The 27,241-nt window shown below is 43.1% G+C and overlaps 2 protein-coding genes across 2 annotated transcripts in view; one reads left to right on the top strand and one right to left on the bottom strand.

The window, feature by feature from the left end:
• LOC306970693 (uncharacterized protein) overlaps nucleotides 1–18,848 on the bottom strand; it is a gene marked incomplete at its 3' end in the record, with an annotated part of 135,210 nt that extends 116,362 nt beyond the window's left edge. The window contains exons 1-3 of the mRNA XM_079566721.1: nucleotides 18,720–18,848; nucleotides 18,477–18,654; nucleotides 18,327–18,403 (exon numbers count right to left, since the gene is read on the bottom strand). Coding sequence (XP_079422847.1) covers nucleotides 18,327–18,403; nucleotides 18,477–18,654; nucleotides 18,720–18,803 — 339 coding nt within the window. The 5' untranslated portion in view covers nucleotides 18,804–18,848. The remainder of the gene's footprint in view (nucleotides 1–18,326; nucleotides 18,404–18,476; nucleotides 18,655–18,719) is intronic.
• kctd16b (potassium channel tetramerization domain containing 16b) overlaps nucleotides 1–27,241 on the top strand; it is a 253,624-nt gene that overhangs the window by 126,116 nt on the left and 100,267 nt on the right. The window lies entirely within an intron of this gene.

The following is a 27,241-nucleotide window of genomic DNA, read 5'->3' as shown; positions in this document are numbered from 1 at the left end:
AATATTGAATTTCAATATGTCTAGATGCGCTGTGCCAAATGTGAGCTAAATCCGACGAAAAACCAGGGACTAGTTCGTTAAAACGTAAAATGAGTTTAGACGATGTCCGGGTTTGAAGCCAAGATGGCCGCCTCCCTGTGCGAGTGGGCGTGGCGCTCCAAGTGAGTTTTGGGCTTGTCCTGATGTCCCCTCTCACTGTGCCCAAGGACTCGGGCATACGCCCAAAAATGCCCCAATTTTTTTGAATTGGGGTCCGCTTCCAGAGGGCGCTGTGGAGCCATTTTGTTGTGGGCGTGTCCCATTCGTCCAATATCATAAATTTTTTCGCTGCCTCATTGCCTCCGCCAATTTTGGGGAGCTTTCACCCACGTTTAGCGGGTCAAAAACGCGATCCTTTCCGGAGAAAAAAAATAATAATAATAATAATAATAATAATAATAATAAGAAACCACCCAAAAACAATAGTCCCTTGCCAGGACTGCGTCCGGCTCGGGCCTAAATATAAGGAGAACGGAGCGAGATAGAGGCATGGTGTAATATATTTTTTTCTTTGTTATGATGAGTAGAACACATCTGGAAAGTTTGGTGGAAATCGGACAAAATAATTTTTTCAAGGTATAGGCAGGGGGCGCTATAGTGATGTGCACCGTGAAGTAATTGATCTCTATGGAATCAGACCGTAAGTGGCCTTCTGTCAGCCAAGTATGATCCAGACTGGATAGAGCGCGCGCCTGCGAGGTGGTGTCAAATTTACATGACAAAACGTGTTTTTGGGGGGGCGCCATTCGAAACGGGGGGGTCTGAGTGGAAAAAAAGTCAGGTATTTTTTGTAGCCCCGTGTCAGGAGAGTCTGTTTAAACAGGTATGGGCTTATTCTGCTGAAAAACCAGGGACTAGTTTGTTGACACACAAGGCAGGTCCAGATAGACTCCCACATAAAAGTCAAAGTCACGGCCACATCTTAGAAAATATGACATGACTATAATGTATTTTTTGGTTTCCAAAAGTGTCTAGAACATACTGGCATCATTGTATTAAAAAGATTCAAAAGTGCAGTTTTCAAGGTATGGCTAGGGGGCGCTATCCTGGGAGCAGACTACACATTAATGGCGTCATTCTGTTCAGTTTCAGGTGGCGCATTAGTGACATGAATATGAGCTCTGTGGGCTTATGCCTGTGAGCGTGAGCTTTCTTGGAAACAACGCGAAATCTACGCGTTTTTTGCCGCGGCGTTACGCGGAGACGGTGAAACTTTTTTGAGAAACGCTGGGCAAATATTGAATTTCAATATGTCTAGATGCGCTGTGCCAAATGTGAGCTAAATCCGACGAAAAACCAGGGACTAGTTCGTTAAAACGTAAAATGAGTTTAGACGATGTCCGGGTTTGAAGCCAAGATGGCCGCCTCCCTGTGCGAGTGGGCGTGGCGCTCCAAGTGAGTTTTGGGCTTGTCCTGATGTCCCCTCTCACTGTGCCCAAGGACTCGGGCATACGCCCAAAAATGCCCCAATTTTTTTGAATTGGGGTCCGCTTCCAGAGGGCGCTGTGGAGCCATTTTGTTGTGGGCGTGTCCCATTCGTCCAATATCATAAATTTTTTCGCTGCCTCATTGCCTCCGCCAATTTTGGGGAGCTTTCACCCACGTTTAGCGGGTCAAAAACGCGATCCTTTCCGGAGAAAAAAAATAATAATAATAATAATAATAATAATAATAATAAGAAACCACCCAAAAACAATAGTCCCTTGCCAGGACTGCGTCCGGCTCGGGCCTAAATATAAGGAGAACGGAGCGAGATAGAGGCATGGTGTAATATATTTTTTTCTTTGTTATGATGAGTAGAACACATCTGGAAAGTTTGGTGGAAATCGGACAAAATAATTTTTTCAAGGTATAGGCAGGGGGCGCTATAGTGATGTGCACCGTGAAGTAATTGATCTCTATGGAATCAGACCGTAAGTGGCCTTCTGTCAGCCAAGTATGATCCAGACTGGATAGAGCGCGCGCCTGCGAGGTGGTGTCAAATTTACATGACAAAACGTGTTTTTGGGGGGGCGCCATTCGAAACGGGGGGGTCTGAGTGGAAAAAAAGTCAGGTATTTTTTGTAGCCCCGTGTCAGGAGAGTCTGTTTAAACAGGTATGGGCTTATTCTGCTGAAAAACCAGGGACTAGTTTGTTGACACACAAGGCAGGTCCAGATAGACTCCCACATAAAAGTCAAAGTCACGGCCACATCTTAGAAAATATGACATGACTATAATGTATTTTTTGGTTTCCAAAAGTGTCTAGAACATACTGGCATCATTGTATTAAAAAGATTCAAAAGTGCAGTTTTCAAGGTATGGCTAGGGGGCGCTATCCTGGGAGCAGACTACACATTAATGGCGTCATTCTGTTCAGTTTCAGGTGGCGCATTAGTGACATGAATATGAGCTCTGTGGGCTTATGCCTGTGAGCGTGAGCTTTCTTGGAAACAACGCGAAATCTACGCGTTTTTTGCCGCGGCGTTACGCGGAGACGGTGAAACTTTTTTGAGAAACGCTGGGCAAATATTGAATTTCAATATGTCTAGATGCGCTGTGCCAAATGTGAGCTAAATCCGACGAAAAACCAGGGACTAGTTCGTTAAAACGTAAAATGAGTTTAGACGATGTCCGGGTTTGAAGCCAAGATGGCCGCCTCCCTGTGCGAGTGGGCGTGGCGCTCCAAGTGAGTTTTGGGCTTGTCCTGATGTCCCCTCTCACTGTGCCCAAGGACTCGGGCATACGCCCAAAAATGCCCCAATTTTTTTGAATTGGGGTCCGCTTCCAGAGGGCGCTGTGGAGCCATTTTGTTGTGGGCGTGTCCCATTCGTCCAATATCATAAATTTTTTCGCTGCCTCATTGCCTCCGCCAATTTTGGGGAGCTTTCACCCACGTTTAGCGGGTCAAAAACGCGATCCTTTCCGGAGAAAAAAAATAATAATAATAATAATAATAATAATAATAATAAGAAACCACCCAAAAACAATAGTCCCTTGCCAGGACTGCGTCCGGCTCGGGCCTAAATATAAGGAGAACGGAGCGAGATAGAGGCATGGTGTAATATATTTTTTTCTTTGTTATGATGAGTAGAACACATCTGGAAAGTTTGGTGGAAATCGGACAAAATAATTTTTTCAAGGTATAGGCAGGGGGCGCTATAGTGATGTGCACCGTGAAGTAATTGATCTCTATGGAATCAGACCGTAAGTGGCCTTCTGTCAGCCAAGTATGATCCAGACTGGATAGAGCGCGCGCCTGCGAGGTGGTGTCAAATTTACATGACAAAACGTGTTTTTGGGGGGGCGCCATTCGAAACGGGGGGGTCTGAGTGGAAAAAAAGTCAGGTATTTTTTGTAGCCCCGTGTCAGGAGAGTCTGTTTAAACAGGTATGGGCTTATTCTGCTGAAAAACCAGGGACTAGTTTGTTGACACACAAGGCAGGTCCAGATAGACTCCCACATAAAAGTCAAAGTCACGGCCACATCTTAGAAAATATGACATGACTATAATGTATTTTTTGGTTTCCAAAAGTGTCTAGAACATACTGGCATCATTGTATTAAAAAGATTCAAAAGTGCAGTTTTCAAGGTATGGCTAGGGGGCGCTATCCTGGGAGCAGACTACACATTAATGGCGTCATTCTGTTCAGTTTCAGGTGGCGCATTAGTGACATGAATATGAGCTCTGTGGGCTTATGCCTGTGAGCGTGAGCTTTCTTGGAAACAACGCGAAATCTACGCGTTTTTTGCCGCGGCGTTACGCGGAGACGGTGAAACTTTTTTGAGAAACGCTGGGCAAATATTGAATTTCAATATGTCTAGATGCGCTGTGCCAAATGTGAGCTAAATCCGACGAAAAACCAGGGACTAGTTCGTTAAAACGTAAAATGAGTTTAGACGATGTCCGGGTTTGAAGCCAAGATGGCCGCCTCCCTGTGCGAGTGGGCGTGGCGCTCCAAGTGAGTTTTGGGCTTGTCCTGATGTCCCCTCTCACTGTGCCCAAGGACTCGGGCATACGCCCAAAAATGCCCCAATTTTTTTGAATTGGGGTCCGCTTCCAGAGGGCGCTGTGGAGCCATTTTGTTGTGGGCGTGTCCCATTCGTCCAATATCATAAATTTTTTCGCTGCCTCATTGCCTCCGCCAATTTTGGGGAGCTTTCACCCACGTTTAGCGGGTCAAAAACGCGATCCTTTCCGGAGAAAAAAAATAATAATAATAATAATAATAATAATAATAATAAGAAACCACCCAAAAACAATAGTCCCTTGCCAGGACTGCGTCCGGCTCGGGCCTAAATATAAGGAGAACGGAGCGAGATAGAGGCATGGTGTAATATATTTTTTTCTTTGTTATGATGAGTAGAACACATCTGGAAAGTTTGGTGGAAATCGGACAAAATAATTTTTTCAAGGTATAGGCAGGGGGCGCTATAGTGATGTGCACCGTGAAGTAATTGATCTCTATGGAATCAGACCGTAAGTGGCCTTCTGTCAGCCAAGTATGATCCAGACTGGATAGAGCGCGCGCCTGCGAGGTGGTGTCAAATTTACATGACAAAACGTGTTTTTGGGGGGGCGCCATTCGAAACGGGGGGGTCTGAGTGGAAAAAAAGTCAGGTATTTTTTGTAGCCCCGTGTCAGGAGAGTCTGTTTAAACAGGTATGGGCTTATTCTGCTGAAAAACCAGGGACTAGTTTGTTGACACACAAGGCAGGTCCAGATAGACTCCCACATAAAAGTCAAAGTCACGGCCACATCTTAGAAAATATGACATGACTATAATGTATTTTTTGGTTTCCAAAAGTGTCTAGAACATACTGGCATCATTGTATTAAAAAGATTCAAAAGTGCAGTTTTCAAGGTATGGCTAGGGGGCGCTATCCTGGGAGCAGACTACACATTAATGGCGTCATTCTGTTCAGTTTCAGGTGGCGCATTAGTGACATGAATATGAGCTCTGTGGGCTTATGCCTGTGAGCGTGAGCTTTCTTGGAAACAACGCGAAATCTACGCGTTTTTTGCCGCGGCGTTACGCGGAGACGGTGAAACTTTTTTGAGAAACGCTGGGCAAATATTGAATTTCAATATGTCTAGATGCGCTGTGCCAAATGTGAGCTAAATCCGACGAAAAACCAGGGACTAGTTCGTTAAAACGTAAAATGAGTTTAGACGATGTCCGGGTTTGAAGCCAAGATGGCCGCCTCCCTGTGCGAGTGGGCGTGGCGCTCCAAGTGAGTTTTGGGCTTGTCCTGATGTCCCCTCTCACTGTGCCCAAGGACTCGGGCATACGCCCAAAAATGCCCCAATTTTTTTGAATTGGGGTCCGCTTCCAGAGGGCGCTGTGGAGCCATTTTGTTGTGGGCGTGTCCCATTCGTCCAATATCATAAATTTTTTCGCTGCCTCATTGCCTCCGCCAATTTTGGGGAGCTTTCACCCACGTTTAGCGGGTCAAAAACGCGATCCTTTCCGGAGAAAAAAAATAATAATAATAATAATAATAAGAAACCACCCAAAAACAATAGTCCCTTGCCAGGACTGCGTCCGGCTCGGGCCTAAATATTAGGAGAACGGAGCGAGATAGAGGCATGGTGTAATATATTTTTTTGTTTGTTATGATGAGTAGAACACATCTGGAAAGTTTGGTGGAAATCGGACAAAATAATTTTTTCAAGGTATAGGCAGGGGGCGCTATAGTGATGTGCACCGTGAAGTAATTGATCTCTATGGAATCAGACCGTAAGTGGCCTTCTGTCAGCCAAGTAGGATCCAGACTGGATAGAGCGCGTGCCTGCGAGATGGTGTCACATTTACATGACAAAACGTGTTTTTGGGGGGGCGCCATTCGAAACGGGGGGGTCTGAGTGAAAAAAAAGTCAGGTATTTTTTGTAGCCCCGTGTCAGGAGAGTCTGTTTAAACAGGTATGGGCTTATTCTGCTGAAAAACCAGGGACTAGTTTGTTGACACACAAGGCAGGTCCAGATAGACTCCCACATAAAAGTCAAATTCACGCCCACATCTTAGAAAATATGACATGACTATATTGTATTTTTTGGTTTGCAAAAGTGTCTAGAACATACTGGCATCATTGTATTAAAAATATTCAAAAGTGCAGTTTTCAAGGTATGGCTAGGGGGCGCTATACTTGGAGCAGGCTACACATTAATGGCTTCATTCTGTTCAGTTTCAGGTGGCGCATTAGTGACATGAATATGAGCTCTGTGGGCTTATGCCTGTGAGCGTGAGCTTTCGTGGAAACAACGCGGAATCTACGTGTTTTTTGCCGCGTCGTTACGAGAAGACGGTGAAACTTTTTTGAGAAACGCTGGGCAAATATTGAATTTCAATATGTCTAGACGCGCTGTGCCAAATGTGAGCTAAATCCGACAAAAAACCAGGGACTAGTTCGTTAAAACGTAAAATGAGTTTAGACGAGGTCCGGGTTTGAAGCCAAGATGGCCGCCTCCCTGTGCGAGTGGGCGTGGCGCTCCAAGTGAGTTTTGGGCTTGTCCTGATGTCCCCTCTCACTGTGGCGAGTGATTCGGGCCTACGCCCAAAAACGCCCCAATTTTTTTGAATTGGGGTCCGCTTCCAGAGGGCGCTGTGGAGCCATTTTGTTGTGGGCGTGTCCCATTCGTCCAATATCATAAATTTTTTCGCTGCCCCATTGCCTCCGCCAATTTTGGGGAGCTTTCACCCACGTTTAGCGGGTCAAAAACGCGATCCTTTCCGGAGAAAAAAAATAATAATAATAATAATAATAAGAAACCACCCAAAAACAATAGTCCCTTGCCAGGACTGCGTCCGGCTCGGGCCTAAATATTAGGAGAACGGAGCGAGATAGAGGCATGGTGTAATATATTTTTTTGTTTGTTATGATGAGTAGAACACATCTGGAAAGTTTGGTGGAAATCGGACAAAATAATTTTTTCAAGGTATAGGCAGGGGGCGCTATAGTGATGTGCACCGTGAAGTAATTGATCTCTATGGAATCAGACCGTAAGTGGCCTTCTGTCAGCCAAGTAGGATCCAGACTGGATAGAGCGCGTGCCTGCGAGATGGTGTCACATTTACATGACAAAACGTGTTTTTGGGGGGGCGCCATTCGAAACGGGGGGGTCTGAGTGAAAAAAAAGTCAGGTATTTTTTGTAGCCCCGTGTCAGGAGAGTCTGTTTAAACAGGTATGGGCTTATTCTGCTGAAAAACCAGGGACTAGTTTGTTGACACACAAGGCAGGTCCAGATAGACTCCCACATAAAAGTCAAATTCACGCCCACATCTTAGAAAATATGACATGACTATATTGTATTTTTTGGTTTGCAAAAGTGTCTAGAACATACTGGCATCATTGTATTAAAAATATTCAAAAGTGCAGTTTTCAAGGTATGGCTAGGGGGCGCTATACTTGGAGCAGGCTACACATTAATGGCTTCATTCTGTTCAGTTTCAGGTGGCGCATTAGTGACATGAATATGAGCTCTGTGGGCTTATGCCTGTGAGCGTGAGCTTTCGTGGAAACAACGCGGAATCTACGTGTTTTTTGCCGCGTCGTTACGAGAAGACGGTGAAACTTTTTTGAGAAACGCTGGGCAAATATTGAATTTCAATATGTCTAGACGCGCTGTGCCAAATGTGAGCTAAATCCGACAAAAAACCAGGGACTAGTTCGTTAAAACGTAAAATGAGTTTAGACGAGGTCCGGGTTTGAAGCCAAGATGGCCGCCTCCCTGTGCGAGTGGGCGTGGCGCTCCAAGTGAGTTTTGGGCTTGTCCTGATGTCCCCTCTCACTGTGGCGAGTGATTCGGGCCTACGCCCAAAAACGCCCCAATTTTTTTGAATTGGGGTCCGCTTCCAGAGGGCGCTGTGGAGCCATTTTGTTGTGGGCGTGTCCCATTCGTCCAATATCATAAATTTTTTCGCTGCCCCATTGCCTCCGCCAATTTTGGGGAGCTTTCACCCACGTTTAGCGGGTCAAAAACGCGATCCTTTCCGGAGAAAAAAAATAATAATAATAATAATAATAAGAAACCACCCAAAAACAATAGTCCCTTGCCAGGACTGCGTCCGGCTCGGGCCTAAATATTAGGAGAACGGAGCGAGATAGAGGCATGGTGTAATATATTTTTTTGTTTGTTATGATGAGTAGAACACATCTGGAAAGTTTGGTGGAAATCGGACAAAATAATTTTTTCAAGGTATAGGCAGGGGGCGCTATAGTGATGTGCACCGTGAAGTAATTGATCTCTATGGAATCAGACCGTAAGTGGCCTTCTGTCAGCCAAGTAGGATCCAGACTGGATAGAGCGCGTGCCTGCGAGATGGTGTCACATTTACATGACAAAACGTGTTTTTGGGGGGGCGCCATTCGAAACGGGGGGGTCTGAGTGAAAAAAAAGTCAGGTATTTTTTGTAGCCCCGTGTCAGGAGAGTCTGTTTAAACAGGTATGGGCTTATTCTGCTGAAAAACCAGGGACTAGTTTGTTGACACACAAGGCAGGTCCAGATAGACTCCCACATAAAAGTCAAATTCACGCCCACATCTTAGAAAATATGACATGACTATATTGTATTTTTTGGTTTGCAAAAGTGTCTAGAACATACTGGCATCATTGTATTAAAAATATTCAAAAGTGCAGTTTTCAAGGTATGGCTAGGGGGCGCTATACTTGGAGCAGGCTACACATTAATGGCTTCATTCTGTTCAGTTTCAGGTGGCGCATTAGTGACATGAATATGAGCTCTGTGGGCTTATGCCTGTGAGCGTGAGCTTTCGTGGAAACAACGCGGAATCTACGTGTTTTTTGCCGCGTCGTTACGAGAAGACGGTGAAACTTTTTTGAGAAACGCTGGGCAAATATTGAATTTCAATATGTCTAGACGCGCTGTGCCAAATGTGAGCTAAATCCGACAAAAAACCAGGGACTAGTTCGTTAAAACGTAAAATGAGTTTAGACGAGGTCCGGGTTTGAAGCCAAGATGGCCGCCTCCCTGTGCGAGTGGGCGTGGCGCTCCAAGTGAGTTTTGGGCTTGTCCTGATGTCCCCTCTCACTGTGGCGAGTGATTCGGGCCTACGCCCAAAAACGCCCCAATTTTTTTGAATTGGGGTCCGCTTCCAGAGGGCGCTGTGGAGCCATTTTGTTGTGGGCGTGTCCCATTCGTCCAATATCATAAATTTTTTCGCTGCCCCATTGCCTCCGCCAATTTTGGGGAGCTTTCACCCACGTTTAGCGGGTCAAAAACGCGATCCTTTCCGGAGAAAAAAAATAATAATAATAATAATAATAAGAAACCACCCAAAAACAATAGTCCCTTGCCAGGACTGCGTCCGGCTCGGGCCTAAATATTAGGAGAACGGAGCGAGATAGAGGCATGGTGTAATATATTTTTTTGTTTGTTATGATGAGTAGAACACATCTGGAAAGTTTGGTGGAAATCGGACAAAATAATTTTTTCAAGGTATAGGCAGGGGGCGCTATAGTGATGTGCACCGTGAAGTAATTGATCTCTATGGAATCAGACCGTAAGTGGCCTTCTGTCAGCCAAGTAGGATCCAGACTGGATAGAGCGCGTGCCTGCGAGATGGTGTCACATTTACATGACAAAACGTGTTTTTGGGGGGGCGCCATTCGAAACGGGGGGGTCTGAGTGAAAAAAAAGTCAGGTATTTTTTGTAGCCCCGTGTCAGGAGAGTCTGTTTAAACAGGTATGGGCTTATTCTGCTGAAAAACCAGGGACTAGTTTGTTGACACACAAGGCAGGTCCAGATAGACTCCCACATAAAAGTCAAATTCACGCCCACATCTTAGAAAATATGACATGACTATATTGTATTTTTTGGTTTGCAAAAGTGTCTAGAACATACTGGCATCATTGTATTAAAAATATTCAAAAGTGCAGTTTTCAAGGTATGGCTAGGGGGCGCTATACTTGGAGCAGGCTACACATTAATGGCTTCATTCTGTTCAGTTTCAGGTGGCGCATTAGTGACATGAATATGAGCTCTGTGGGCTTATGCCTGTGAGCGTGAGCTTTCGTGGAAACAACGCGGAATCTACGTGTTTTTTGCCGCGTCGTTACGAGAAGACGGTGAAACTTTTTTGAGAAACGCTGGGCAAATATTGAATTTCAATATGTCTAGACGCGCTGTGCCAAATGTGAGCTAAATCCGACAAAAAACCAGGGACTAGTTCGTTAAAACGTAAAATGAGTTTAGACGAGGTCCGGGTTTGAAGCCAAGATGGCCGCCTCCCTGTGCGAGTGGGCGTGGCGCTCCAAGTGAGTTTTGGGCTTGTCCTGATGTCCCCTCTCACTGTGGCGAGTGATTCGGGCGTACGCCCAAAAACGCCCCGATTTTTTTGAATTGGGGTCCGCTTCCAGAGGGCGCTGTGGAGCCATTTTGTTGTGGGCGTGTCCCATTCGTCCAATTTCATAAATTTTTTCGCCGCCCCAATGCCTCCGCCAATTTTGGTGAGTTTTCGCCCACGTTCAGCGGGTCAAAAACGCGATCATTTCCGGAGAAAAAAAATAATAATAATAAGAAACCACCCAAAAACAATAGTCCCTTGCCAGGACTGCGTCCGGCTCGGGCCTAAATATTAAGAGAACGGAGCAAGATAGAGGCATGGTGTAATATATTTTTTTGTTTGTTATGATGAGTAGAACACATCTGGAAAGTTTGGTGGAAATCGGACAAAATAATTTTTTCAAGGTATAGGCAGGGGGCGCTATAGTGATGAGCACCGTGAAGTAATTGATCTCTATGGAATCAGACCGTAAGTGGCCTTCTGTCAGCCAAGTATGATCCAGACTGGATAGAGCGCGTGCCTGCGAGGTGGTGTCAAATTTACATCACAAAACGTGTTTTTGGGGGGGCGCCATTCGAAACGGGGGGGTCTGAGTGAAAAAAAAGTCTGGTATTTTTTGTAGCCCCGTGTCAGGAGAGTCTGTTTAAACAGGTATGGGCTTATTCTGCTGAAAAACCAGGGACTAGTTTGTTGACACACAAGGCAGGTCCAGATAGACTCCCACATAAAAGTCAAAGTCACGGCCACATCTTAGAAAATATGACATGACTATAATGTATTTTTTGGTTTCCAAAAGTGTCTAGAACATGCTGGCATCATTGTATTAAAAAGATACAAAAGTGCAGTTTTCAAGGTATGGCTAGGGGGCGCTATCCTGGGAGCAGGCTACACATTAATGGCTTCATTCTGTTCAGTTTCAGGTGGCGCATTAGTGACATGAATATGAGCTCTGTGGGCTTATGCCTGTGAGCGTGAGCTTTCTTGGAAACAACGCGAAATCTACGCGTTTTTTTACGCGGCGTTACGCGGAGACGGTGAAACTTTTTTGAGAAACGCTGGGCAAATATTGAATTTCAATATGTCTAGACGCGCTGTGCCAAATGTGAGCTAAATCCGACGAAAAACCAGGGACTAGTTCGTCAAAACGTAAAATGAGTTTAGACGATGTCCGGGTTTGAAGCCAAGATGGCCGCCTCCCTGTGCGAGTGGGCGTGGCGCTCCAAGTGAGTTTTGGGCTTGTCCTGATGTCCCCTCTCACTGTGGCGAGTGATTCGGGCGTACGCCCAAAAACGCCCCGATTTTTTTGAATTGGGGTCCGCTTCCAGAGGGCGCTGTGGAGCCATTTTGTTGTGGGCGTGTCCCATTCGTCCAATTTCATAAATTTTTTCGCCGCCCCATTGCCTCCGCCAATTTTGGGGAGCTTTCACCCACGTTTAGCGGGTCAAAAACGCGATCCTTTCCGGAGAAAAAAAAAAATAATAATAATAATAATAATAATAATAATAAGAAACCACCCAAAAACAATAGTCCCTTGCCAGGACTGCGTCCGGCTCGGGCCTAAATATTAGGAGAACGGAGCGAGATAGAGGCATGGTGTAATATATTTTTTTGTTTGTTATGATGAGTAGAAGACATCTGGAAAGTTTGGTGGAAATCGGACAAAATAAATTTTTCAGGGTATAGGCAGGGGGCGCTATAGTGATGAGCACCGTGAAGTAATTGATCTCTATGGAATCAGACCGTAAGTGGCCTTCTGTCAGCCAAGTATGATCCAGACTGGATAGAGCGCGTGCCTGCGAGGTGGTGTCAAATTTACATCACAAAACGTGTTTTTGGGGGGGCGCCATTCGAAACGGGGGGGTCTGAGTGAAAAAAAAGTCTGGTATTTTTTGTAGCCCCGTGTCAGGAGAGTCTGTTTAAACAGGTATGGGCTTATTCTGCTGAAAAACCAGGGACTAGTTTGTTGACACACAAGGCAGGTCCAGATAGACTCCCACATAAAAGTCAAAGTCACGGCCACATCTTAGAAAATATGACATGACTATAATGTATTTTTTGGTTTCCAAAAGTGTCTAGAACATGCTGGCATCATTGTATTAAAAAGATACAAAAGTGCAGTTTTCAAGGTATGGCTAGGGGGCGCTATCCTGGGAGCAGGCTACACATTAATGGCTTCATTCTGTTCAGTTTCAGGTGGCGCATTAGTGACATGAATATGAGCTCTGTGGGCTTATGCCTGTGAGCGTGAGCTTTCTTGGAAACAACGCGAAATCTACGCGTTTTTTTACGCGGCGTTACGCGGAGACGGTGAAACTTTTTTGAGAAACGCTGGGCAAATATTGAATTTCAATATGTCTAGACGCGCTGTGCCAAATGTGAGCTAAATCCGACGAAAAACCAGGGACTAGTTCGTCAAAACGTAAAATGAGTTTAGACGATGTCCGGGTTTGAAGCCAAGATGGCCGCCTCCCTGTGCGAGTGGGCGTGGCGCTCCAAGTGAGTTTTGGGCTTGTCCTGATGTCCCCTCTCACTGTGGCGAGTGATTCGGGCGTACGCCCAAAAACGCCCCGATTTTTTTGAATTGGGGTCCGCTTCCAGAGGGCGCTGTGGAGCCATTTTGTTGTGGGCGTGTCCCATTCGTCCAATTTCATAAATTTTTTCGCCGCCCCATTGCCTCCGCCAATTTTGGGGAGCTTTCACCCACGTTTAGCGGGTCAAAAACGCGATCCTTTCCGGAGAAAAAAAAAAATAATAATAATAATAATAATAATAATAATAAGAAACCACCCAAAAACAATAGTCCCTTGCCAGGACTGCGTCCGGCTCGGGCCTAATAATAATAATAAGAAACCACCCAAAAACAATAGTCCCTTGCCAGGACTGCGTCCGGCTCGGGCCTAAATATTAGGAGAACGGAGCGAGATAGAGGCATGGTGTAATATATTTTTTTGTTTGTTATGATGAGTAGAACACATCTGGAAAGTTTGGTGGAAATCGGACAAAATAATTTTTTCAAGGTATAGGCAGGGGGCGCTATAGTGATGTGCACCGTGAAGTAATTGATCTCTATGGAATCAGACCGTAAGTGGCCTTCTGTCAGCCAAGTAGGATCCAGACTGGATAGAGCGCGTGCCTGCGAGATGGTGTCACATTTACATGACAAAACGTGTTTTTGGGGGGGCGCCATTCGAAACGGGGGGGTCTGAGTGAAAAAAAAGTCAGGTATTTTTTGTAGCCCCGTGTCAGGAGAGTCTGTTTAAACAGGTATGGGCTTATTCTGCTGAAAAACCAGGGACTAGTTTGTTGACACACAAGGCAGGTCCAGATAGACTCCCACATAAAAGTCAAATTCACGCCCACATCTTAGAAAATATGACATGACTATATTGTATTTTTTGGTTTGCAAAAGTGTCTAGAACATACTGGCATCATTGTATTAAAAATATTCAAAAGTGCAGTTTTCAAGGTATGGCTAGGGGGCGCTATACTTGGAGCAGGCTACACATTAATGGCTTCATTCTGTTCAGTTTCAGGTGGCGCATTAGTGACATGAATATGAGCTCTGTGGGCTTATGCCTGTGAGCGTGAGCTTTCGTGGAAACAACGCGGAATCTACGTGTTTTTTGCCGCGTCGTTACGAGAAGACGGTGAAACTTTTTTGAGAAACGCTGGGCAAATATTGAATTTCAATATGTCTAGACGCGCTGTGCCAAATGTGAGCTAAATCCGACAAAAAACCAGGGACTAGTTCGTTAAAACGTAAAATGAGTTTAGACGAGGTCCGGGTTTGAAGCCAAGATGGCCGCCTCCCTGTGCGAGTGGGCGTGGCGCTCCAAGTGAGTTTTGGGCTTGTCCTGATGTCCCCTCTCACTGTGGCGAGTGATTCGGGCCTACGCCCAAAAACGCCCCAATTTTTTTGAATTGGGGTCCGCTTCCAGAGGGCGCTGTGGAGCCATTTTGTTGTGGGCGTGTCCCATTCGTCCAATATCATAAATTTTTTCGCTGCCCCATTGCCTCCGCCAATTTTGGGGAGCTTTCACCCACGTTTAGCGGGTCAAAAACGCGATCCTTTCCGGAGAAAAAAAATAATAATAATAATAATAATAAGAAACCACCCAAAAACAATAGTCCCTTGCCAGGACTGCGTCCGGCTCGGGCCTAAATATTAGGAGAACGGAGCGAGATAGAGGCATGGTGTAATATATTTTTTTGTTTGTTATGATGAGTAGAACACATCTGGAAAGTTTGGTGGAAATCGGACAAAATAATTTTTTCAAGGTATAGGCAGGGGGCGCTATAGTGATGTGCACCGTGAAGTAATTGATCTCTATGGAATCAGACCGTAAGTGGCCTTCTGTCAGCCAAGTAGGATCCAGACTGGATAGAGCGCGTGCCTGCGAGATGGTGTCACATTTACATGACAAAACGTGTTTTTGGGGGGGCGCCATTCGAAACGGGGGGGTCTGAGTGAAAAAAAAGTCAGGTATTTTTTGTAGCCCCGTGTCAGGAGAGTCTGTTTAAACAGGTATGGGCTTATTCTGCTGAAAAACCAGGGACTAGTTTGTTGACACACAAGGCAGGTCCAGATAGACTCCCACATAAAAGTCAAATTCACGCCCACATCTTAGAAAATATGACATGACTATATTGTATTTTTTGGTTTGCAAAAGTGTCTAGAACATACTGGCATCATTGTATTAAAAATATTCAAAAGTGCAGTTTTCAAGGTATGGCTAGGGGGCGCTATACTTGGAGCAGGCTACACATTAATGGCTTCATTCTGTTCAGTTTCAGGTGGCGCATTAGTGACATGAATATGAGCTCTGTGGGCTTATGCCTGTGAGCGTGAGCTTTCGTGGAAACAACGCGGAATCTACGTGTTTTTTGCCGCGTCGTTACGAGAAGACGGTGAAACTTTTTTGAGAAACGCTGGGCAAATATTGAATTTCAATATGTCTAGACGCGCTGTGCCAAATGTGAGCTAAATCCGACAAAAAACCAGGGACTAGTTCGTTAAAACGTAAAATGAGTTTAGACGAGGTCCGGGTTTGAAGCCAAGATGGCCGCCTCCCTGTGCGAGTGGGCGTGGCGCTCCAAGTGAGTTTTGGGCTTGTCCTGATGTCCCCTCTCACTGTGGCGAGTGATTCGGGCCTACGCCCAAAAACGCCCCAATTTTTTTGAATTGGGGTCCGCTTCCAGAGGGCGCTGTGGAGCCATTTTGTTGTGGGCGTGTCCCATTCGTCCAATATCATAAATTTTTTCGCTGCCCCATTGCCTCCGCCAATTTTGGGGAGCTTTCACCCACGTTTAGCGGGTCAAAAACGCGATCCTTTCCGGAGAAAAAAAATAATAATAATAATAATTAAAGCCGCAAGCGGCGATGAAGGCCCTCGCTCTTGGGGACTCGTCCCTTGCAACCGCCCCCGCTCACTCTCGTCCCTTGCGGCCACCTCCGGTCTCGTCCCTTGCTACCACTCTTCATCACACTAGGTCCTTGCGAGCCCCACGATTGAACTCGCTCATTTTGATGCGAAAGTCCCTTTAAGTTGCATTACAGTTTATTATATGCGAAAGTCCCTTTAAGTTGCATTACAGTGCATTATATGCGAAAGTCCCTTTAAGTTGCATTACAGTTCATTATATGCGAAAGTCCCTTTAAAGAGCTACTAACCCCTCCTTCCAGAGCCTCAGTATCAGAGCCTCAGATTTGAAAATCTCAACAGAAAGGGGGCGTTGCCTGGAGGACTAAGGGGCACGCGGGAGGGGTGAGGGGTGGGAGGGGCTTGAGGCTTCTGACTTCGACGCTGCACCTGCAGCGCTCCTCGTAAACAAAGTCCGAGCATGGTAGCATGGAGTTCCAGCGAGCTAACTTATTTAGCAACTTGTTCCACTGGGACAGCTCTACAGCTCTCTCTACACAGGGGGGGCATCGTGGCAGCCTTGTACCTGAGGCGCTGGGTCATTTATTCCTCTGTCATTTACAAAGCTAGCGGCTTAGCATTGAGCTCGATCGACGTTAGCATCGCAGCTAAGGGACGTAACTGTCCTGGCTGCTTCAGAATTTACCGATCTATTTTAGATGTAGACTTTTGCTGTGGTCTACGTGAACATGGGAGATGTATCTCAGTGTCCTCAGCAGAGTGTGTGGTATAGAGACGTGGCTATTTGTGTTACAAAGATTTTTATTATTTTTCTTACAGCAAAGTGCACAAAACATATCACATAAATAAATATATGTAGGCCTGTATTATTGAGCAGGAACACTGTCTTTTTGAAATTGATTTTTGGTTTGCCATTGAAGATGTGAGACAGAATCATTCAGGTCATGTTTCTCTAAAGGCTTGACTGTAACATTGTGAACCCAAAGAGCCAGTTAGCCCTAAGTAAATAGCCTGAAGTAATTTCTATTACTAAATTTAGTGAACTAAAAGGTTTAACCAACGTTAACACATACACTAAACTACCACTGAATGATGACACTGTAGAGTAAAGGCTATAATGAAGTATTTATATGTATGCTTTTTTTAGTTGAATATTGAAATATTAATAAAAATTATAGATCTTGTTTTGTACCAGTACTTGATTCTGCACTTCTGGCTCTTACAACAGTGCAATTTCCCTATTGTAGCACAATTTCTTTGGTAAAACTTACTACAAACTTACAGCTCACATTTCACTTGAGGTTGAGCTGCATGTGCCACTCACTTGGCCTACATAGATGTGTGCAATAAACAAATTGAACAGACAAAGTTGACTGGTTATGTTATACAATACCAACTGTAATAAATATACATGCAGTAAGTTTTCAGCTTCTAGAAACATAAAGCGGTGCTGCATATACCTTCCCGTGACATATCTGACAGAACATATACAGGCTTCTTTTTTTTTTTACTGCTCACAATTAAATCTTGCATGAAACATTGATTTTAATCTATTACGTTGTCCAATGGGCACAGAATGGTTCAGGCACAGGTCCTTTGTGTGCTCCTGATATGGGAGAGGATCCTCGACCACACTTTCAAACAGCAGGGCCATTAGTTGGTCAAAGTAGACTGTAAACAAAGCACAAAACATTTGTTCTTGTAAAAGCATTGGTTGTGTTGTTTTTAATGTGACATACCTGAGGTAGCTCTGGTCTTCATGGCTCTCACTGTGTCGTCTCCACGCTTGAATTTTGGATACACTATGACATACAGCAGCAAAACGATTTGCCTTTTTTAATCATAATTCAAGGCACCAACCTGCACCCTAAAATTTCACAAATAAACAATATGCAGTATCTATTTTCTAAACATTTCAAAGTGATAAAATAACTAGTGAATATTTGTTGAACCTTTAGGAATCATTACCTGGCCAGCATTCCTTTGGATAAGAGGCCCAGACTATTGTGAGAGAATCAGACTATGGATGCCTCAATATTTGAAGTGTGGTATTGTGGGCTTATTTTAGCTTAATCTTTCAAAAAACGTGGTGTTGACAAAAGAGTAAGAGTCTCTCGCATGCTGCTGTGCCTACAAAGAATTATAAAGAATTACAAAGAATAATAAATTGATATGTGAAGTGTAAATACATCAATATAAATTAGATATTGGGAGGAGTAGTTGTAATTACACATACTTGATTTTGGCTACACTCTTGCATCATCCCCAACCAAAGGCCTGTGAAGACAGCGAGGGGACAGGGGGTTTTCCGTGGACATTCTGAATGTAGTTGCCCAGATGTCCACTCAGCCACAGCCTTTGATGGTGACCAGTAGAGATGATTCATAGATGGTTCACAATGCTTTTCTTCCACCTCGTCATTTCCTCCGTTCACCTTTTCTGGCCCAGCGCATCATTTTTTCCAATCTCTGGGACACAAAACACAAACCCCTCCTTCTCCATGCGCACGCTGTTTCCAACCACATTGCTCTAATAAGACAAAAAAATAAGAATATGAGTTCTATCATAATGCACAGTTATCCCAAATTACATAGTTACATTTTTATTGTAATGTTTTACCTGGACTAGCTGGATGTCAATGACTTTGTTACTCGTTAGATTCATCATGGTGTAGCTGCCATACTTGGCTGAATGTCCTACATGAATGCAAGTTATACATTAGCTGACTTTTATTAATACTTCAGATAAATGTTTATGAAATGTATTTACCAGGTGAATCTGCCCGCATGTCCCCGCCCAGTGTAACAGAGCCGCTTTCAAGAGCCTCCCTGATGAGGTCATCCTGCTCCAGCTTCCACTGCCAGTTGACCGTAGGGATGAGGAGCTTTGCCTGATGCCTATAGAAGCACTGCTCTGACAGTCCCTGAATATTGAAGGCCCCCAAGAACTATAAAATTAAAACATCTGTTATCATCGGATAATATATGGAAAAATAAAATGTTTTTGTAGTACCTTTGAAATCTGGCTAAAGGATGAGCCGGTGAACAGCACAGCAGCACAGAGCTGTAGGTTTCCAGCTGGGACGTTGTTCACCATGGGCTGACTGGACCACTGACTGGAGAACTCACAGCGAGGACACTGTTGAGTGACCCAGACAGGACATCGCCTAAACAGCTCCAGCAGTTGGTCCTCAAGAACAATATGTTCTTTGTCCTTGTGTGGAGGGACTTCAGCAGGAATGCTATATAAAATAAAGGATATTTCATCCCTCAAAAAACCAGGACGCTGTATATATTTTTTCAATTAAAACTCTAGATTTCCTTTGTACCTTGAACAGTTCACAGTGCTGGCGCTGTCATCTATGTGGAAGCTGGGCTCAGACGATGACACCTCACACCTTCTCCTTTTTAAAGGTGTAGAGGCTGCTCTGGGACTGTCAGGAAGAGGGATTTCCATCAGGTCCCCTGTCCCACAACCGACGCTTGTGTAAGCGGTCCGGGCTTGAGTAGCTGTACAAAACACAAACAAAATAAACACGTTTAAAATGGCAGTAATTACACAACTTGTGTCTAACTACAGTATATAAAAAAACAAAAGTGTAGACTGTTTTATACATAAAATGACAGTACTGTATAAAGGATAAATAGATTTCACCTTTGCGTCGCCTGCTCGGCTTCACATTGGCCTGGACACTTGCATGCCTTGTAATGACTGGATCAGTCTGGACATTTCTCTCTGCTCACTTTTGGCTGAAAACATAACAATAAATAATATTTATAAAGTGCACACACACGTGACATGCAAACACATTGTTTGTATTGATGATTTATAGGAATACAACCTACGATATACTTTAGAATATGCCACCCTATAGCAGATAAAACAAATATTTGTATCAGGTTAATTCTGGCTACAGTCGGCTTCTAAAAACTTCCAAATGGTTTGGCATTTTGAAAAGCTGCGTCCAAATAGGTGTAAACTTTGGTTCACTTCAGAAAACTTGTCAACATGAACATAATTATCAGAATTTATCCTACTTTGTGAACCTGTTCAACAACAATGGCAATAACAACTATACTGATTCTGAAAGCACGTAAGAACAGCTCATATCTGTGACCACAATGACCACACGGTCCACCTGGAGAGGTCAGCCCTCTCCTCACTGACCACACGGTCCACCTGGAGTGGTCAGCCCTCTCCTCACTGACCACACGGTCCACCTGGAGTGGTCAGCCCTCTCCTCACTGACCACACGGTCCACCTGGAGTGGTCAGCCCTCTCCTCACTGACCACACGGTCCACCTGGAGTGGTCAGCCCTCTCCTCACTGACCACATGGTCCACCTGGAGTGGTCAGCCCTCTCCTCACTGACCACACGGTCCACCTGGAGTGGTCAGCCCTCTCCTCACTGACCGCAATCGAGCATCAAACGGGAGCAGAGCGCGCATGGAGCCGGTCAGTTTAGCCTCAGACACACAGTACGTTCTAGCTATACGTTAGCTTTACAGGCTAGCTATACGTTAGCTTTACAGGCTAGCTTGTAGCTACTGTCAAAAGCTGCAGTCATATCAAACTTAGATTAGTTTGGTGCTCAGACTCGTGCACATTTGCGCACAGTGTTGGCGTAACTTTGCAGACGGATGCATTAGCAGGCTGCCCCGGGCAGAGTAGACGCGCTTATAACCGGTGGCTGCTTTTCTTCAGCCACAGTGAGCGAGTGCGGGACACGTCGCCTGGAGCTGACGCTGCAGAGTCTATTTACACGTCATATTTTTTCAACATATCTACACGACTCATGTGATTGGTGTTATCAGAGGCCAAAACGGCGAATTTGTTTGAGACACTACAATAACGATCTATTCTGACGTGCACATCAAAATTCTATATACTGTACATGACTCAATCTGTGAGCAAAGTAGCTACTACTGACAGAAATGACCGGGACAGAGTGAACCAAGTGCCTCTTTTTACAGCAGCTACAATCAATGCAATTATTACCAAATCCAAAATGGGTAAATCATTATTTTTCTCACTCACCTCACATTGTTGGCGGGGCAGCAGAGTCGGTGGGGACGGCCTCGCTCTTCAAACGGAGAAGACTAGCATAGCCCAGTTCAACCTCGGTGAAGTTGGCGAAGGAATCAGCACGTAAAATGGTCTTTGCAAACTCCAGCCCCACTACGCTACACTTCCTCCCCATCCTAACACAGTACAATTAACAACTAACAATTAAATTATACACGATAGACCACTAAAAGCAATACTAACAAACGCCCTAAGCTAAACTGAGCAAACTAATCTAACAATAAAAGCAACTAGTGACTACAACTACAATATTCAACAACAAACACTACTAAAACTATACACTTATTTATAATAAAAAAAGCTATCCTAATAAAATCTACCTAAATGCTATGATAACTAATCGCAAACCTGACAATCGAGGAAAATATTCTCTCGTTATTCCAACTCCAACTCGCTACGGGGGCGTGAGCGAGACTGAGCCTTTTTATACCCCAGAGCGGCAGAGCCCGTGACATCATCTCTCGCCTCCTGACATCATCTCTCTCCCCTCCGCTAATTGGGTGCCGAATTCAAAAAATCAAATGCAGTACAGACAGTTCGCTGCAGATGGCGCCACACAGACGGTTTGGGACACAAAGACAGGATTTCAACAAATTTGCACTAAATTGTTAAAATAGTGACATATACACGTAGACAACACTATAAGATACCCATTTATACAACTTAGCTAGAAAAAAAAGTTGATTTGGGGGTTAGTTGTTCTTTAAGTTGCATTACAGTGCATTATATGCGAAAGTCCCTTTAAGTTGCATTACAGTGCATTATATGCGAAAGTCCCTTTAAGTTGCATTACAGTGCATTATATGCGAAAGTCCCTTTAAGTTGCATTACAGTGTATTATATGCGAAAGTCCCTTTAAGTTGCATTACAGTACATTATATGCGAAAGTCCCTTAAAGTTGCATTACAGTTTATTATATGCGAAAGTCCCTTTAAGTTGCATTACAGTACATTATATGCGAAAGTCCCTTTAAGTTGCATTAAAGTGTGTGGTGGATGTCTCTATTACCACCATTTTGTGTTAGTATTGTTTGTTTATAATTTATCTTAGTTACAAGGAAATACATTGTATTTGACAGTTTATTTTGAAGTTTTGTTGTTTGGTGTGGAGTGCTTCCTGTTTGGGAGGAAGTAGGATATGTTCAAATAGAATAGGTGGGGTGGGTTTGCCAGACGTCCTCACAATGGTCTTGGCCCTAGCTGATTGGGGAAATAAGGTATGTTTTTATTGTGCGGTTGATTCCATGTGATACTGTTTGATTAATTCACTGATATTTTTATATAGCTCTTACGGTGGTGATAATAAAGGGAAACGTGTAAAGGAAAACCCACCTGTACCCTCATTCATTCATGTGGGAGCTAAATACATTATGTTAATTTGATTTATTTCTGTATATTGAGGCTTCAGTGAATTTGGGTTGAATTGTTTAGTTACACTTGTCTTTGTTTGTTTGAGGTGCTGTAGACAAAGATTGGCTGGAGGGGTTGGAGGACATCTTGAAACCTTGGAGTGTACCATAACAATGAAAGGAGGGGGAACACTAAGTGTCACACGTTTTATTCAGTTATTGTGTTGGTTGAACTTACTTTACCTTTACTGATCATTTTGAGGAAAGTTATAGGTATGTTAGCTTTACTTGGTTACTATGAGAAGTCTGCGAAGTGTAGTACGTGTGTGTGTCTTTGTGTTATACCTACCCCTTATGTTGGTTATATGGTTTACCTGAACCCTATGTAAGTATTGTGGTTCTTTGTTGGGAGTCAGTTGGTTTTGAGTTCAGTAATTGTTAAGTTGGGCCCAAATTTTTGTAAGTGTTGTTTGTAACTTTTTTTTGTAAGGTTTTGTTAATTAATATTTGAGCATTATATGAAGGAACTTTCCTTTTTTTAATCACCTTTGTGCCTGCCTTTTACTTGGTCCACGACACAGTGCTTTATATGAGAAAGTCCCGTTAAGTTGAATTACAGTGCATTATATGTGAATGTCCCCAAACCTCCTGAGATCCGAGAGTTTGTCTGGTGTGCATTTTATGATTGTTCTTGCTATTAGAGATAAGTAGGACCTATTAAGTATAAGAACTAATATGTGATGTTGTACAGGAAGTAGTTTTCAGGAAATTATGTCTTCATGTGAGGACAGTGGGTCTATCATAACTGTACGAAATATAATTTTCTGTTAAGGTTGAGAATGTCATATTGAGTCAAAATTCAATATGTCATCGTAATGTCATAAGTAGTTAAGGTTAAGAGGTTAAAATTAACTCTACGGTTGAATTCTCCAGGTTCATATGTTCTATATTAGATGCAGCAAGGTCATATTCAGTTAGATTTAGTTAGTATTAGTGTTGTTTTTCATGTGGTGAGAGCCAAAACTGGTATTGATTCAGTATTGGATATTTGTAGCCAATGCTCTGTATTTTGTCAGTGTTGGTTTTGATATTGAATATCAGTATTGGTTTGTGAAAGATATAAAAGTATACAAATAATAAAGTAAAATTTACATCTGAGACAGATGGCTATCATAGAGGCTGGACTAAGTAGGTTAGCTATCTAGCATGCTAGCTATATTGTTTATTTCAACAACAATGTACCACTTGGTGTTTAAGTATAAGATGTATAACTGTATACAACATGACTATGCAAATTTGCCACTTACAGGAAGTGTAACAACTGTAAATCCATCTATATAGTCCCAAGTGTTGATGGTAGAATAAGTAATGTAATATAGTGCTAATGTCCTCAAATGAGTGCCTTACATTCATTGATGTCGTAGTGTGCTCCAATTATTGAAATATGTCACATTTTAATCCCCACATGATGATAGAGACAGTGTTGGTCATAAATAAATGTCTTTTATTTATATAAGTTGGATAGATTTTTTTCCTGGATCATTTTTCTTTGGAGAACTGGTGATAAGGATTTTGCGGATATTCATGCCATTGTTTTCTTGCTGTCATTGGTGTAATGTTATGATATCACCACAAGATGGCGTGGGTAGTGTCCCCAAATGTGGCCAACAGGTCAAAGATGTACAATATTGATTATTATTGTGTCAAGAGTCAAAATTGTGTTATTTGTATGAGGGCAGAGGGTGTCATTAGGTGTAGTTGCATTATACTGCTTTATATGTAAAAATCCCTATGAAGTAGCACGATAGTGCTATTGTGAAAATCCCTATTTTGTTGCATAATTGTCTTTTAATTGCAAAATGTGTATGTTTTGGCAGGGACGGTAAAAACTGTTGAAATTGCAGGAACTGTTATCATTGTATTAACTGTTAAAATCACTGACAGACTCCACTGTATCAGAAATACTAGTCAAATGCTGGCATGAAAGGAGAAAGCGTTAGAAATGTGTCACAACCATATTCGAGCTGGCAACCTCCTGCACCAAAGACAAGCACAGAATCATTGAGCTGTAGCTTCATGGTTGTAGGATTTGGTTTTGGGCTAGTTTTGTCTATATTATTGAGCAGAAGTTAGTGCCCAGCACACCATTGGAGGCGAGAGGAAGTTTACGTCATGTCCCCCCATTCACATACATTTTTGTGATTGTTTTTGGCATTTGTCCCAGTGTTGCCTCAATTGTTGTCCCACTATCCCCCCATGTCTTTCTTTTTCTGTAGTATGTTATCTTGATATGATATTGTCAATGGTGTTCCTTCAGATGAGAAAAAAATGTGTAATTGTGGGAGTTTTGTGTGCCTGCATTGTAAAAATGTATGAAGTGGATGTTACTGTGTAAGATGGTCGTAGTGTTTAAGTAGAGTTTGCGTGATTTGTTATTTAAAGTTACGAGAACAGTTGGGCTGGATATCTCCTGATTGAAACAATAGATAAAGGTTTGAAGATGTCCAAGCAAAGCATGTTTTTTTTTTGGGTCTTAGGGAAAGAGTGTCAGGGGCCCTGTTTCAGCTGGACAGCAACAAAGTGAGAGAATGTTGTAAAAGATGAGGAGAGAGAAAGTGTAGGTATTATTTATTGTGTGTCATTGAGGTGTGTTTGTGTAGGGTTTGACATACTTGTGGTTGATGTGAGTATCATGGGTTTGGAACATAAGATTAGAGTGTCATTCAGTACAAATGTAGTCTTTAATAGAGCGTGTGTCAAAATTACTCACTTCTGGCTTGTTTTGTGATGTGGTTCAGTTTTAATGGCACTCAGTCCATTTGGGTTTATAGATGTTGTATAGTATTAATGTTATTTTATCCAGTTGTGTTGCTAGTTGTGTGTATGTTCTATTGTTAGTCAGTCCAGTATGTATATAATGATGGTTAGTCTGGTGTACAGTTGTGGTTTAGCAGTATAGTATTGTATATAGTTGTGGTTTAGTCCTAGTCTTGTCAGTGCAGTGTTGGCATAGTTGTGGTTTAGTCCTAGTGTAACTGAGTGTAGTTTAGTTTATAGTTTTGGTTTAGTCCAAGAACGAGGCAGTCTATGGATGGCCAGGAATGTGGTAGTAATCCTTTGAATCTGAGAGTCAGTGAGCTTGAGTGGTTACGGTTGATGATGTGGTTAGAGGAGAGAGTAGTGTGTTGTGATGGTTTGTTAATGACGAAACTGTTTTAAAAGTAGGTAGTAATGCTTTCATATACAAGGAAATAGTAGTAATGTGTTATGTAGCACTTTGTAGATGCAGGATAGTTGCTGTTTTAATGCATGTATTATTCATTCATGCTACTTTTTGTTGGTCAGCTGTTATTGTTTCCAAAGCTGTTCTGTGGTAGATGAACAGAAGTGAAGAAATTAGCATATTACCAACTCCTCCCACCCTACTGTCTATTCACTAACCATATTGTGCGATGGCAGTGTTAAAAGTGCCAGTAAAAGCAATTTAGAAAAGAGCTGAAGGATGAAATGAAAGTTTGAGATATGTAAATAAGGCGAGATATTGCAGGTGTATAGGGTGTAAATGAAATGTACAGATATCAATATGAAAGGTTAGCTGTAGATTACTGGCATAAATGTGTGGGAAAACATAAAATCAAGGTGTGTTATATGAGAGATGGTACCAATGTTTCAAGTGTCCCATTTAGTGAAAAGTGTGTAATGGGTAGAGCGCCATTCTAAGTGGCAGTATTTTATTGATTATCGAGGTAGAAAGACCTTTTGTTAGGGGTTTTTGATTGGATTGTTTAGTTTCAAAGTAGAGAGAGTGGTAGAAATGTGATGTGCATTAAATGTTTGACTTTTACAAGGGAATAAATTAGGCTAGGAAGTAGATATTGGGAAATCCTTCCAAAATATCTTGAATGTGTTGTTCGGTCATTGTCTGTAATAGTAGAAGTGTGTTGGTGATAGTGTTGCCCATAGAGAGAGGAATGTTTTATGAGAAAAGGGGGCGTGTGCGTTTGTGCGTGTGTGCGTGTGTGCGTGCGCGTGCACGTGCGAGAAAGGATTATGTCAAAGACACAGGTTGATTAATGTACAATGTAAATTCTAGTGTAAAAATGAATGAGGGAGTCTTAAAAAGTGTAGTAGTTTTATTGCACATCTAGTAAATGCTTCAAGCAGTGGGTTTATATCAAATACAAGTGAACAATGTTAGGGGAAGCATAAAGAAAAGTTGACGTGGGAATTAAACAGGTGGGGTTGCTTCAGTTGTAGGTTGTTGGGTGGAAAGTTCAGCTGGGCTTCTTGTAGGTATTTCTGTGAACAAGATGTGTTAAGGTTAGCATTGGTAATAGGTACTTCATGAGTTTTGGAGAAATAGTGCGGCCAGCAACCCATATCTAGAGCAGTGACAATGTTGGGATTACCGTGTGGTTCCTCCAAGCCAATGAGGTGTTGAGTTTGCTTTTTTAGTTTGCTTAAAGCATCTTGTTTTTGTTTTTTAGTGCGGTGGTCCTTTTTATGCACTGCAGTGAATGTCTGTAGGATTGAGAGAAACTCTGCAGAGTACTGGAAGACCTTTTGGGCTTTTGCTTCCATTGAAAGGTCCTTGTCACACATCTGATACTGGGGAGAAAACATAGAGAAAGGCATAAATGTGACTGTATGGTATGTGGGTCTGGCATGCAGCATTGTTTTATGTAGTGAGTATTGAACGTACGTTAAGGAGTATTAGTTGGTTTCGAATGTGTTGTGATGTTGTTCCGCATGGTGGAGGCAGCATTGTGGCATTGAAGTGACAGGCCATAGTCTGCGCAAAAGAGCAAATATGTTATAGACATTATTTTGTTCAAGAATAGGTTTAGCTGCTATGTAATTTGTAAGAGGGGACTTACCCTGTGTAGAGTGTCTTAAAAATGGTGGGTAAGATCCTGAATGTGCTGGAGAGTTGTCAAGCTGACAGTGAAGCGGGAGAGTGTCTTTGTACATTGCCTGCATTGTTGAACCCCTCCCACTAGTGAAGCTGGGATTGGTTGGGTTTGTACGGAGGTGGTCTTTGAAGGTGTTAGTCATGTGGTAGGAAGCAGTGAGATGACAGTCACAAGATACTGTATTCTTT

Source organism: Gobius niger, assembly GCF_951799975.1.
Source record: "Gobius niger genome assembly, chromosome: 11".
Taxonomy (NCBI): Eukaryota; Metazoa; Chordata; class Actinopteri; order Gobiiformes; family Gobiidae; genus Gobius; species Gobius niger.
The sequence above is the reverse complement of the archived record's forward strand: the minus strand, read 5'-3'. Positions and strand labels throughout refer to the sequence as shown.